Source organism: Amblyomma americanum, chromosome 11 (assembly GCF_052857255.1).
Source record: "Amblyomma americanum isolate KBUSLIRL-KWMA chromosome 11, ASM5285725v1, whole genome shotgun sequence".
Lineage (NCBI taxonomy): Eukaryota > Metazoa > Arthropoda > Arachnida > Ixodida > Ixodidae > Amblyomma > Amblyomma americanum.
This window is the reverse complement of record NC_135507.1, coordinates 54245568-54260760: the sequence shown is the minus strand read 5'-3', so window position 1 is coordinate 54260760 and position 15193 is coordinate 54245568. Positions and strand designations below refer to the sequence as shown.

Genomic DNA, 15193 nt, shown 5'->3' with positions numbered 1-15193 from the left:
AAACAGCAGCGATATGCCAACCAGCGTCTGAAACGGTGCTCAGCTGGATACGGTTGACCGGCAGATGCTAGCTGATGCTGGCTTATCGAGCCGCCATCTCTGAGAGCTGATGCGAAACTCTGGAGAGACGAAACCGAAACTAAATGGTCAGGTAGTTCTTAGAGACAGCGCTGTCCGTTCATTGTCACGCCTGCCATCGCGCGTATGTCACAGGTGCGGAGCGACTCTGCAGAATGAAGCTCAGGTTCTGAGTAGGGCTATTTGGATGATCTCTTGCCACATCGGTCCTAACTGGATGCGGCCTCCCTTAGGGAACCTGTTCAAATTAACCAGTGTGAGACCCACAGCGTCCGAAATTAACGAGTGTCCGACGCCAAAGATTTACATGGGCGGGGGCCCAGATCGAGCCGGCAGTTCACATTATCCAGATTTACAAATTAAGGAGAGTTGAATTAACGAGCTTTTACTGTATCACCTTACATACAGAGCTTTACAAAAATACATGCGCACACATAAGCAGCCTTGGTGTACATGGCAGCACATGCTGACATGAACAAAGGGAGCAGGAATGCAGGCATTGCTACACATAGATTTGTTACTTTAATTGCATTGACAAACACACACTTGAGTTTTGACATCACCCATGCAAATGCCAATTCAGTGTAGCTGTGAAAAGAAACACACACTGTTCCTCAAAGATGTGAGGCCTATAGCAAGGCAAGAGCTTACCTTCCTGCTTACACCCCAGCTTCGGCTATTTCTCTTACACCCCAATCCTTACATCTTCCCACTACCACACTCAAAGTTAACGAGTGCACAGAGCTGTTCACTGTTAAAAAACCCATTCCATGTGGCCTGTGCTCAAGTAGCCAGTCATTCAGACAGCAACCAGCTTGGCCAATGCATTTGTTCCCCCCATAAAAGCGGGCCCCCACACAAACCCGCATTGTCTGCGGTAGTGCCACCTACCGGCCTGCAGGCTGCGGCGCTTGCGCAGCTGGGAGGGCCGCACCAGGTGGTCGGTGCCGTTCTCAGGGGGCGCCTCGTTGTCGCTGCTCAGGGATGCACCCCCGCGGCCGCCTGGTGGGGACGACGAGGAGCCACCCTCCGACGGCAGCTGCTCATACAAGCCCTCACCCGACAACCTGCATTGCCATTACAGACAGTATTGGGATACACCTACTCTCCCACCGGACGTCCGGAAGGACAAGTTAGCTATTTAATTCAACTGACAATTTGTTTCCATTCAAAAACTGATGGCAATGACCAAATGGACCGAAGCATCAGAAAATCTGTTCACTTAATTGGCACTGGTTCAAATCCTCCTCAGGGATATGACACATGGTTAACATTTTTCCTGTTGGATCTCATATGAATGGAAAATATCGAAATGTTTCAGAAAGACTCAGCTTTCGTATTCAGCTTAACTTCAGCTTCGTGTTTGGCTTCAGTTCCAGTTTCAAGCTCGCCATGATTCCTCGAGAATTCTCACCTAAGTTTTCCAGGAATGCGAGCTAAAAGCATTTCTTGCTAAAAGAAATGCATACTACACTGGGTAAACCATGAAACGCTTCCAATGCAAAACAAAAGAAAGCATGCTCTCAAAAGTATATTTGAGAACAACTGCGCATTCTCCAATTTTAAAAGATCTCCGAAAGCTCTGCCACCTTGACAACTTTGTGCTGTGGCAATCAAAACCTTCTGTCGATAACTGCACCATGCAATGTCACCAACTTTCCATGCCCTGCATTAACGTGCCCACAGCCCTGTTGCTTTACTGCCCCAGAAGACAGCCACAATTTTATCAGATAACACCGCTATGAAGATAAGCATGGAGTCCCGACGCGCCATCAACACATCGGCCATGTGCCTCAGAGGCCTCGTCATAAAAACGAAACTTCTCCCTGTCGCTCCACTGCGCGGAAAGGCCTTTACACAGGATTGTACTATGTACTATTCATCTATTATGTTTCTATTCTTTACGCTGCTGCCTTGTAATGGTCTCTTGGGCCTCGTCAAGCTTTTGTGTAGCTTTTAGCCCAAGAGACCATCCAGTTGTCTTCTGGAAATAAATAAAGATGTTAGATGTTAGATGTTAGATTTCTGCAGTCCCATCGGCATCTGCAATGACAACAGTGAGTTTTTCACCTACCCATCGTGCTGCGGTCCCCCGCCGGTGAGGTGGTACGACTCCTGGCGGCTGGGCACAGGAGGTGCGCCCCCTTCTGGGGACTCTTCATCCTCATCATCTTCATCGTCATCACGGTAAAACGCCCGCTCGACGTGGGGCTTGCGCTCCCAGGCCTCCTTGAAGAAGGCCTGGTAGAAGGCGCCTTTGTGCGGGGCAGCCGTCGACGAGGTGGCAAAGTGCGCCTGCAGCTGGTCAGCCAGCGCATTGCCATCCCGCATCAGCTGCTGGGTGAGTTCGCTTGAGAAGAAGGCGCTCGCACTCGATGCCTCCGTCACGGCCACGATCTGCATGGGCACCCCCGCCAGCCCCTTGGCAAAGGCACTCAGCGTCGCCAGGGACGCCCGCCGCTGCGCCGAGTACACCAGCACCACGGCGTGCAGCAGGTGGTCCCGGTATGCCGTCGCTTCATGGTACGATGCCAGCCGCACCTGCACACACACCGCCCAACAGCTCGCACTCATCACAAGGCTAATATACCTCACAAGAAGTGCTGCGCAAGAAGAGAGAACACATTACCCGCAATCAACTAGAGATCAACTCCCTAAGTATGACTGTGAAGCTTACTTTTCTTTTTTTTCTAAATAGTTTCCCTCTGGACGGATAATGCCAATGAGATATTTTCACACTGAGCACAGAAGTAACAACAGAATTTGTTGTTATGTGCAAACTGACTGTTCCCTTTAATACTGGCCCTACCTTACATTCTCCACACAATCGACAAATAGGTTGGCTCAGAAAAGCCCACAGACCACAATACCTTAAAGCGCGTGCATTTATTAATCAGTCAAGCCTAACACAAAACCCTGCACACAGCCTCGAGAGACGACATCTTTGAGTGAGTGCTGTCTAACTTGCGCAAATAATGCTAGATGGACCTGAAAACTAGAGATACAGTCGAGCCCGCTTATAACGAACATGAGCGTCACGCGGCGTCCATTCGTTATATCCCGAAGTTCGTAGTAAGTGGACCACAACTTTAAAGATACACAAAATTTATTTCTTTGCGAAAAAGTCCGTGATCGACGTCTCTTTTTGCAGCGCAGATCCGATGAGAGAGGTTTCCAGTTTATTTAAAGCAGAAGCGTGCTCTTTGCCGAGGCCCTTGGCATAGACAAGTTGTCTAAGGCTCTCTCCCCCCATGTCGAAGTCGGTGATGCGCTGCCACAAATCGCCGCCGGGCTGGTCCATCTTCCGAAGCATCGGGCTCAGCATCAGACACTCGACAAAGCCGGCCTTGCGGAAGCAGTACCGCTCGCCAGTGGCCGTCACCTCCGCCTAGGACGCTTTCATCATCTCTACCGCTGAATACAATGGAAATGGGCATGGTGTTCCCATCCGCCATCCTGAATTACAACCAGGGCCCGAGATTTAAACAAAGCCATCGAAACGTCCGCACCGCAACAAGAGTGACAAAAGCGCACGATGGGGTAGACGTGCAACGTGCACAGGCGGCAATCAAGTCAATCAAGCTAAAGACACAGACGCACAGTGCCAGCGGAGAGACCAATGAGGGGTGTCCGTGAGCGTCAGTGCAGCCACCTCTTGGCTCCCACGGAAGGCCTGCTTCACTGAGCGTGGCCTCCGCGATCGGCACCGGCGACGGCGCGGTTGATCGCGGAAGCCATGCGCGGATTTGCAAGAGAGTGAGGAGAGGGGAGGGGAGCTGCGAGGAGGGCAATGTTGGAAGGCGCATCGGCGGGGAAAGGGTAGCTTGCTCGAGAGCGGTGTGAAACGGGGCAGGCAGTTGGCCTGCGATGAGTCTCGGGAAAACATGCCGTGCACCGGGCGCACAAAAGGGTCCGAGGCAAGGTTATCTCTCATCGCGGCGCCGTGTTAATACCATCCGTTTGCTGTAACCGATCAGCAAGGCTTAATGACGTTCGTTATACGTGTGATTTTGTGCCATTGAAACAACCTATATTTTGACGGTCGCGCATGTATCGTTCGTTATAAGCGAAAGTTCATCTTAAGTGGGGCCGTTATATGTGGGCTCGACTGTAGCAACTCTCATATTAAGCCTTCTTCTATAAGAAATCTGCATGCATTCACTTTCAAAACACAAGCTGCCTATGCTTTAGCAGTGCTACACGCTGCCACAAGCCAAGAATTCTACACATGTAAAACGCACATACAGTAAAAACTCATTAATTGCAACTTCAGGGAACCAAAACATTCTAATTATCTGGAAGTTAAAATTATCGAATCACCTCAAAAATAATGTGCCAAAAAAAATAGTTTGCATGATAGTAAACTTATCTGGTGAAGGACTGGACAATGGTCGCGTGCTTTTGTGACACACTGTTCAAATATGTTAAGGGCCTCCGTGTTTCCTTCACAGTGCGACACTGTAGCAGTGGAGCCCCGTCACAAGCAGCAATGTCAAGTACAAAGAGGCTTCACACTACAACAGCGAATGACATGTAGTAATACCAGTAAGTGGTTTTATTACAATAATAATAAAAAGGAAGGAAAAGATTTTTGCTAGCCCCGGCATCTGCCATCGATACTGAAGCACCTGAGCTGGAGCAGCGGAGATAAAGGATAGCAGGCAGAATGGAGAAATGAAATGAAAGAGGTGAGGGGACAGGAAGAGAGGATAGGGGGAGAGGTAATATACACAAACTATTTACACAATAGGAAATGTGTCCAGGTTGTGCACGTGATTAGTTCATAATGAAGCAGACATGTGACAAGCACACAGTTTCAGCGCACTGGAAGAACCATGCAAATGGAAGCAAGAGAAAAACATGCATTTGCACCAGAGCAGGGTTATGAAGCAGGGCTGCTTTTCAGAGCCGGGACCCTCTGGTTATTGTAATACCTGCAGTTTGGCACATGCCAGTGGTGAACGGGCGACACTGAGCCAAGAAACTATGTTTCAGGAGGGATACCTCGACAGCCCGTTGCATCCGCTGCCGCAGACCTATATGGGCATGGGCCAGGACCCCACCAACAGCCCGAATTGTCTAAATAAACGAGGTTTCACTGCACTGCCGCTGCCTAACAAAAAGTGCTGTCAAACAACAAACGCAGCGCAAGAAGGAGGCGCACCTGGACGGAGCGCTTGCTGCTGCCCAGGAAGGTCTCCAGGCTGAGGCAGTGGGGTCCCGTTGCCTGGCAGCCCGGGTGAGCCAGCAGCGGGGCCAGCACGTGTTCAGGGGCGTACGGGTCCCCACACAGCATGCACAGCAGCAGCCGCAGGTCTGGCCGTGAGGTGCCCCCCTCGGGAGGCGGCGGTGGCAGCGACTGGTAGATGTGGAGCCGGCCCGCCCGCCGCTGGATGCTCTCCACCAGGGCGGCCAGGGCCTGCTCCAGGCGTGCCGGGTCCAGCCCTCCGACGTCCACGAAGGGGCACTGCAGGCTCTTGGCCCGGTTGATGCCTTCCTGGCGCAGCGCGGGGTCCGCGGGTCCCGCGTACACCATCACCAGGGGCAGCCCGTGGAAGGGTAGCCGGTCGTCCTGCTCCAGGTTGGCTAGCAGCGTCTTCTCGAGGCTCTCGCGGATGTACTCCAGGCTCTGCTGACTCGAGTAGACGCACAGACAGCCGTGGGGCAGGTCGGTGCGGAATGCATGCTGTGGTAGGCCCGCATCCCCGTCAACGATGCGGAAGTCGAGGGCATACTGGGCACCCTTGTCATCGAGGCGAAAGGCAGCCCCGTGGGCGTCGCGCATGGCCTGTGCCACCTGCTGGGCAGCACCCCCGGAGCCCAGCACGACTAACTGCAGTAGGCGGCCGTTGCCCAGGGGACTCCAGGCACCCCCGCCGCCATTGTGGGCACGGAGAAGCTGCTCGATGATACCATCCATGCAGTGTGGGTTGGCCGGGCAGTGCTCTCGCATAGGGCCGTGCACGAAGCCCAGGTGCCGCAGAAGCATCAGCATCCGCTCCTGGTCCAGCCGGTCCAACGTCTTATACCTGTAGCGAATTGGTGGGGCGAAGGCTTCACTTTCACTGTAGGCCCATGACATGATGCTGGAGGAATACCGTCCAGATACAGACATCTGGAGCTTCATTTCCCCCCCACGGCTTATAAGCAAAACAGCACTTTCATCTCATGACTGCTCAATGTGCCAAAATACCTGAGCATGTGACCCACTGCGGTGGGTCACCGTGGTGGGGTTAGGTGTTCAGCTACTGAGCCGGAGTTCAGTGGGAAATGCAAAGGGCATCCCTGTGCTGTGCGATGTCAGTGAACATTAAAGATCCCCAGGTGTTTGAAATTATTCCAGAGCCCTCCACTACGCCAACTCTTTCTCTCTTCTCCCATTCCCTCCTTTATCCCTTCCCTTAGGGCGGGGTTCAGGTGTCTGCGGAGATGTGAGACAGATACTGCGCCATTTCCTCTCTCAAAAACCAATTTTTACCTGAGCATGTCCAATAAATCTACACAGAATTTCTCACTACAGATGAGCAACTGCATGCAGCAAACAAAATAGGCCAGCCGACACTACAGTTATCTTCCCAGTTGCCAAAAGGTCACACCCTATCAAGCCTTCACCTCTGCCTGCATCGCACATGGACAAATTCTTCTGCCTGAGCCCTGCGACATCCAAGTCGGCACATGTATTTTCGCAAACTGACTTCTACCAACAATAAACTGCTGTTGATATTCAGAAGTAAGCATATGCCATTTCCGTTCAGTCCTGATTGTGCCAAGCTCCATCCAATGCACCCTGATCCCTGGATCGAAGACTGGTCAGTGCCTGACCTGGAGTCCTCCTGAAGGGCCTCGGTGATCTTGGCAATGTCCTCCTGGGTGATGACACTGCCGGGCCCCACGTTGGCAAACTCGTAGAATAGTTCGGCCTGCTCCAGCAGCAGCTCCTGGAACTGGCACCGGGCTCGCTCCGTCATCTCTTGCTGGTGCTCCTCGTACACCTGGGGTGGCGGATAACACACCCATTGTACCTAACAGCAGCCCCAACTACTCATGGGCACCATGCTTCCGCAAGCACTGCTGTCAGCATGGAATGGGCTCCAGCCATGCTAACAAACAAAGGACCTCACTGAGAAATTCCACAGAAATGCGGAACGTAAGTGTTAAAAATGAATCACTAAGGGAACATAAGGCGTATAAGGAAGTATATATTAAGAAGAGGGTTGGGAAAGCACTACGGTGTGGAGGCATAAAAGAAGAAATGGTAAAACTAGGCAAGAACCTTTACAAAGCAAAACAAATTCTCATTCATATATGCCCATATATGCCTGTAATTTCAAGTGTGTTGCCAGCAGCATGCAGCTAGCTTCGGCTCACCAAAAGCAGCTATTATCCTAAAGTACCACAAGGTACAGTGTGCCTGCATAAAGAGAGAGTTCACTTAGAGAAAGCTTGCAGGATAATTCACACTAAACCTGGATTAACCTCCAACAGGAAATGCGGTATAGTATTTCTTTACGCAGCAGATGCCACCTCACTATACTCTCTGAATAGAGCATCCAGAGAGTTGTCACCTATGCAAGTAAATACACAGGTGGCTCCTTTGTCATCCAGCTGAACTCTAATCTGTACTGGTAAGGTTGCTCCGGAAGAAGCTTATATAGTGCAGCACCAACTGCGCAAAGAATGTCAGCTCATTTCATGACTTTAGGTATCTCCGCAGGTGCACATATGCAGAGAATAAGCACAGTTTGCAGAGCAAGGACAGACTGACCGTAGCTCAGGTGCACGCCTGTGACAAAAACTGGAACGGCTGCGGTGGCTCAGTGGTTAGGGCGCTCGACTACTGATCCGGAGTTCCCGGGTTCGAGCCTGACTGCGGCGGCTGCGTTTTTATGGAGGAAAAACGCTAAGGCACCTATGTGCTGTGCGATGTCAGTGCACGATGTCAGTGCACGTTAAAGATCCCCAGGTGGTCGAAATTATTCCGGAGCCCTCCACTACGGCACCTCTTTCTTCCTTTCTGCTTTCACTCCCTCCTTTATCCCTTCCCTTACGGCCCTTCAGGTGTCCAAGAGACAGATACTACACCATTTCCTTTCCCCAAAAAACCAGTTATTATTAGAAATGCGCGGACCTGGTATGGTAGGCCGAACATGAGGAGACCGGACACAGGAAAGCCAAAACGAACTATATAACGCATTTCGTGCATTAGAAAGCACCAGACTATCGTAGAAAAGAAACGGGAAATCCCCGCAAAAAAAGGGGGGGGGGGGGACAAAGATGACACCCCACTGACCTCGAGCAGGTCGGCCTCGGGTAGCTGCTCGTAGCACTCGCGGCCCATGAAGAGGACGCGCACCTCGCCCAGGCTCTTGCCAGGTGTCACGTAGCCTGTCTCATCCAGCAGCTGCCGGAACTGGCGCCGCAGCTCCTGCCGCCGCTCCTCAGCCTCCAGGGCAGCCCGGTGCTCCTGGAAGCAGGCCTCTGCCTCGGGACGGTCCAGCAGCGCAAACGGGATGCGGCCATCCTCCTCCTCCTGGTCGTCCACAGGCGAGTGGTCCTCCCACTCGCCCCCGTCGTCCACAAAGTACTGGTCGAAGTCCGCGTGCGGCCGCAGCAGCTCATCCTTCACGGTCACCCAGTCACTGCACATTGGGGCGGAGAGGAGAGCACTGACATGCGTTAGCGCACAGAACTCGGCCATTGCAACAGATGTGAAGTTCTGCAACAGCATCCAAAGCCTTAATTAAATTAGGGATTTCTCAGAAGCAGCACAAATCCTTAGAGTTGGACTGGGATTGAGAATCTCGAGGACCCTCGAGGAGAATCTCGAGGACTTGATTGCCAACTGAAACCACCTAAGTGACATGTTTAAGAGATGCAAGGCACAAGTCTAAGCAGAATGGCATTAAATGTTCAGCTTCAATATTATGACTAAAGTAAAGACACATATGATAGTATGCAGCACAAGACGGTGAACAGCATATAAGTGGCTACATAAAGAGTGCAATAGCTGTTTCCAATTCCCGTTTCCAACAGCATCGTCAACCTCCACCAGAAAAAAAAAACTGGCAGTGGCTTAGCTCGGCTATGCCAGGATATTTGTAGCGAAAGCTAAGGCATAGCTTAGTTAGCCTCGGTTAATCTTGATTGCAAGTCCAGGTTAGTCTGGTTGTCTGGCTAGTTGTTGTCACATGGTTTTTCACGCGGTTTGTCACGTGACCAGTAACGTGGTTGGTCACGTGGTGCAGTGCGAGCACGGTGGAAATGCGGACACGGCTAAACTGCAAGTTCGTGGCCAATGTAGCTTTTGCTATAACAAACTCCATTCAAAACATGTGAAGGAAAGGAAGGACAGTCCAAACTGTTGTCACCCCACCTGTCCCCCAGGGCATCCCGGTTAGGCAGCAGCTGGGCCAGGGCTGTGGGCAGGGCACGCAGGAATCCCCGGACACGCCGGGCTGTGTGCTCTTCGCGTAACCGCCGCACATGCTTCTCGAAGGCCACTCGTGCTGCCGCCCGACCAAACAGGGCACAGAAGCGCTCACACTCGGGCGCCCCCAGCAGCCGTTGGCTCCAGCCCGCCCACTGGGCGCGGGGATCCGTCACCTGAGCCCGCACCAGCGCCTGCACGCATGGACATGGCCCCATGATCCTGATCAATCGAGCTGCTCGGCTACCTCACCAGCACTTGGTGTGGTCACATTAACTGCGCTCACGCTGAAAACAACACTGCCTACCTCACATTCTCGAGGAAAGGAAACAGTAGCGGCGAAAAATACACACACAGCAGAAGAATGACATAGGACAAGCGCTAACTTCATCTGACTTAATTCTTTGAAAAGCAAGCAAATATACAGAAAATCTAGGCATGCGCAGAAAGAAATCTCATGCGCGATCAGTGCTACTGTTTTTCTTCCTCGAGTACAATGAACCATCTAGCCCAAATAGAAGTTCTTCTAAACTACCTCACATTGCCACCAAGCAGAAAGCGAGAGAGGCACAAACAACTCCATCAAATTTCAGCCTGCAGTAAAAAATCAGGTTGGCTCGTCATGGCTACACTGCACACTACACTACGCACTATGCTATGCATTATACTATGTATTGTGCTATGGTTTCACTGAGCCATAAATGAGAATGTCGCATGAACTACAATTTCCGTGGGTAATAATAAGGCCCAAAGGAAGAGGTCCGCATGCTAGGTCCTTAAGACAGGGTTTCTATACTGCCTATACTCCGTTTCATACACCAAATACAACGCTGTGAAAGGTACGAAGAGAATGCATGAAAAAATAAAGGGAGGCATGTTACTCTGCACTTGTTTTGGGGCTGAGTGATCCAAGGCAAGAGAATGCGACGGCATGTCGTCCGCAGTAAAAGTGCATGTAATCAAGCTCACAACAAAAGTATCATGTAATAAGCCTGCAGGCAAAGCATTCATTATTTTTCACTTAGCACAAGAATCCCACTACTCTTTGACCACAGATGTGAGCAGCCCAAACAAGAGCGCTAGCTTTGATGGCGCTGCACCAGAATTGTATGAAATGCAGCATAATATTCATTCAAATTATGACGACACACATGTGAAGGTGAAAAAGCAGAGCTCAAGTAGGGAGATTTGAATCAGTCAACCAATATGCTTTCATCAGCAGATGTGGTTGAAGACATATATAGTTTAGCACCCACAATCACACACTTCGCACTCTTAAGAGCAAAGATTGTCGTGCCTGCTGCTTCACCATGCGATTACTCTTTCACAAGCCCCACAACACAGTGCAGTAAAGGAACAGGGGCGCCACTAAACACGGAGCAAGAGAGGAGCCCCTTGCCTGGAAGGCATCGGTGGCCTGGTCCAGCGCCTCGCGGCGTGCCCGGCTGGCCTCCAGGAAGGAGGGCACCCGGCCACCCCACCGGCTGGACCCCTTGGCACCCCGGTCCACCAACTGTGCCACCAGCAGGAACGCCAGGTCCACGTTCACATTCTCGTGGGCCGATGTCTCCACCAGCGGTACCTGGCCCCTGCAGCATCAGTGGAAAAACAGAGGCTCAGTCAGCAAATGTTTTGGGAAAGGTCACCGTGATATGATAAGCACTGCTGTGCATACCACTACGTCTGTCTACATCTCCAGGTCAGAGCATCCATCCATACAGCACAAACATAATTTAACAGCCTGTCTGTGCACAACCTTCAACATGGGAATGCTGCTCAGTATACTGTGCCTTGATAGCAATAAACACTCAAGAGTACACAGTACCGAATTCACTGTTATTCTTTGAAATCTTTTTTTCACAAGCAGATCATCTGTGTTTAGAAGGCACAGAAAAGCAGCAATGATGTTAGTCCTTCATTCATTTTCAGAGCATGCAATTCTATCTAGACAACTGACACAACAGAAGCACAGAATTTTGATTTTCTTCTTCTGCACATAACTTTTTATTTTTGCTTTCATGCCCTTCTTTTGCACACGACCACCAATAACCCCAAAAGCTTGCCCAACTGAAAGGACTAAACAAATGAAAGGAAAGTGCAAGCATCCAAACAAAGTAGCTATGCGCCATTTAACTGAGTTTCAATGCCTGAACCTGTACAAAGGAGCACTGAACAGAGCTCAATCCAATTTTTGTCTCCCTCCAACTTTTGCTTATAGAAAAATTCATTTGTCTCAATTATGACTTTGGAAAATCACTGGCAGCAAACAACATGTTTATTGGTGGGAGATCTGCAGCTGAAAACGGAACACTTTCTTCCCACCACTCACCTCAAATCCCTCACGGCGATACTGACGTTCATTAAGAAAATTATGGACTGCTGTTACTGATGACGTTAGGAAGCGGATGGCAGTGTAATCTAGCCTCAAGAGGTCCACATACAAAAAAAAAACTAAAATGTATTGACATCATAGCAGTTTGCTATTGAAAAGTCTGTGGTGGTGACATCCAAACTTCACATTCTGGCCTTACTTAGCTAATAAAATTTCTGGCTTCACTCAAGGTTGCTTTTTTCTCATCAGAGTACATCACTCAATCAGTATAGGCCAACTTTAATTTGTGCTCAATATTGCTAAGCATAGTTCAGCAAACATGCAAGCTCCTTCCTATGTTATCTTCAGTTCTAACAGCTGAATAATAAATTTGCAGGTATCTCATCTGTAGCAGCAATCCTGAGCTTCACACTTCCTCTCACCTCGTACTAGTTATCAGCTACACTGCGAAGAGAACCGAACAATACCTGACCTTATTTAAGTCAATTAGTGACCATTTTGACTCGGGAATCCCAAACAGGAGCTGGACAGCCTAGGCATTGCACACAGTTCTAAGCACTGCCAGAATGAGTCTTGCTATAACAAACATCAGGAAAAAGAGTAAGACTAGGCCCGTGCCGACTCGCGACTAGGTTCTATTTTGGAAAGGACATCAAATAGGTACATGGATCAACAGTGGAAAACACATGCAAGTAACAATTTTCGCAGCCATACTGATGTTACTAGTGGCGAAGTTTATGTCCCTTCCAGAAATCACAACTTAGCTGTCAGCAAGCAAGACGACTGACATAGTCACTGCTTTTGTTATTTATAAACTAAGCCTCCACAAGATCTCGGGTGAACTTGTCCTAGTGAAGATTAACTACGCTGGTGCTTAAAAAAGCATGGTACGGAATGTGGGGTTTAACATCTTGAATGTGCATGTAGGTTATGAGGGACACTATAGTGGAGGGCTCCAGATTAATTTCAATCACCTGCATAGATTCTTTATCCCTTTAAAGAGCTTTCTATTAAATTGTGTACAAAGCAAACTTGCAACTCTTTATGAAACCGAGCTGCACCCAGTAGCGATTTCTTTGTCGCAGGTGCATATACAATCCTTCATGTCGCAAATGAGATTTTTTTTTTACGTCATATAGCGAAGGCAGTAAATAATTTTTCACAAAACAGTGGGCAGGGTGGCATGTCATTCGCCATTTTATGCAGGCAGATATTACCACCAGTAATTACATCACTTTTTTTCTTTCCAACTTCAAGTGCAACATGCACCTACAAAACAAAGTGATTCCACGACCCTTTGGGTGTTTACTTGACAAGTGGTGGCATTTCATCGTTGCAGTTTCTATCAATCGCGACACTCTCTATGAAATTTTGAACAACCCAATAAAAAATTTACTGCTGGTTACTATGTAGAAAGAAAAATATTTATTTACAATAGAAACAAAAAAATGCCTGAAAAGGTTAATGTGCACAGATATTATGCAACATGCAGGTGTTCTAGCATGTCCCCCCCTTCGAACTGTGGCCATTATGGTTAGGATGCAATTCTGCCTACCCTGGGCTCAGCAGTCACATGCAGTAACCACCAAGCTACCACGGCAGGTCTCAAAAATACAGGCCAGTACCCGCAATCCTTACAATGTGCAAAGACATGGAAATGCATATAGGCTGGCCTGGCAATACAATGCTTCGTGAGACATCACACACATCTGTCTGACCAGCTATGTGAGACATACATAACACACATTTGTCTGACCAACGTTAACTTTAGTAGAACAAAATGGTCGCTTGTGTTCACATGCAGACAAGAAGGGCATGCATCGTGTTCTGTGGTTGACAATGCTATGCAAGTTCCTTTTCCTTGCACCAATATCCTTTCTTCAAATTCTACATAGAGTGGCTGCCAGTGTACAATATGGTCCACTGTTAAAGGGAACATGCGGTCGCGTGTCGTTGGCTTTCTGCGAAGCGCTGCTGCGGAAAGCCCCTCAACGTGTACAGTACACGCTGAGTGGCATATGAACCAAGGCACTCACACGTGGATAACCTAGTCCGGAGAAAATGTTGCTTATTTCGCACGAAATGCGACCACACAATGGAAAAAGCCAATTCAGCAGCGAGAAGAGGTAATGGATGCGTTGTGGGTGTGAAAAATGAGATCCCTGCAAGGGGACAGAATGCCGAAAAAAACTCCGCTCCATAATCAGCGCGGCATTCCTTCCGGCTGTCTCGCAGCAGCGCCTCGCGGAAAGCCAACGACACATGACCGAATGTTCCCTTTAACAATGGACCATACTGTACACCTGCTACTAAATGGCGTTGCTGTCACATCAGTGTGTGTAAACAGGAGCCTGTCAGCATTGGGCACTTTGGTCTTTGTTTATTTATTTATTTATTTAGCAATACTGTAAGCCTTTGACAGGCCTATACAGGCAGTGGGTTACAAAGGTATTCAGAATGTACAACACTTTGTAAAATATATTAACACTAGAACAAGAATATATTAACACTAGAACACACACAGGCAACAAAGATTTAAAATGGTGACCACTTGCATGCGGACAGTGTGTGCCACTTGTGGCACAACTGTGGCTAAATAAACAGCGGTGCTGCTCAGTTTAGTAAGTAACCGAATTCCTCAATTTCATCCGGTATTAGTTTACATTTCTCGAGAAAGTAACCCACGGAAGCTTTGAATTTACTTGATGCCTCTGAGAGAAAGAAAAAATTTACCGTCATTTAAACATTCACACATTCTGATACCATGATTGACTGGTAATCCAAGTCTTCACCAGGCTAACAAAACTCAAACGCAATTTTGAAAGCAGCGACATCTCACTACTCCAATCTTGTAGGCGCGATAATACGATACATAAAGAAAGCCTTGTGTACAAATGACATGGTACTACATCGATGACAAATTTATCATGTGCGCAGATTCCGTGTCCCCTCAAGGTAACAGTTTTTGATCTCCAAAATTGTCTTCCTTTTTCTAGACGACGAGGGGGTGGGGGGGGCAGTGAGCCTGATCCACACGGGTACCTCAAACCAATATTGGCGCAGCAACATCACACTGGCAATACGTGCTGGTCTCATGTCACCATGGCAAGTGATCATGTGCCGCAGAAGGTTCAAGCTGACGGAGTTTTTCATTGTTACTGTAAACTCATAGAAAAAATGCTTCTATGGGGTGCACAGCAGCAGTGATTGCCGTGCTAATGTTGACTACTTATCCAGCGACATTTGCAAGTGCAGAAAAGGCTTCGTGCACGGCCTTTTCGGCAATGTATTTGTGGCTGCGTTTCTGACAGTACATCTTTGCTGCTGTTTTTTTTTATGCTCCGCAGTCTCAATAG

The 15193-nt window shown here is 49.1% G+C and overlaps 1 protein-coding gene across 10 annotated transcripts in view; it reads right to left on the bottom strand.

Annotated features, from left to right (window-relative positions):
- The window catches only part of RhoGAPp190 (Rho GTPase-activating protein 190), a 61099-nt gene that overhangs the window by 34053 nt on the left and 11853 nt on the right, over window positions 1–15193 (bottom strand). For all 10 annotated transcript variants that reach the window (XM_077643461.1, XM_077643463.1, XM_077643462.1 and 7 more), the window contains exons 3-9: window positions 10905–11094; window positions 9452–9699; window positions 8369–8717; window positions 6901–7070; window positions 5243–6107; window positions 2153–2619; window positions 970–1145 (exon numbers count right to left, since the gene is read on the bottom strand). In XM_077643461.1, coding sequence (XP_077499587.1) covers window positions 970–1145; window positions 2153–2619; window positions 5243–6107; window positions 6901–7070; window positions 8369–8717; window positions 9452–9699; window positions 10905–11094 — 2465 coding nt within the window. The remainder of the gene's footprint in view (window positions 1–969; window positions 1146–2152; window positions 2620–5242; window positions 6108–6900; window positions 7071–8368; window positions 8718–9451; window positions 9700–10904; window positions 11095–15193) is intronic.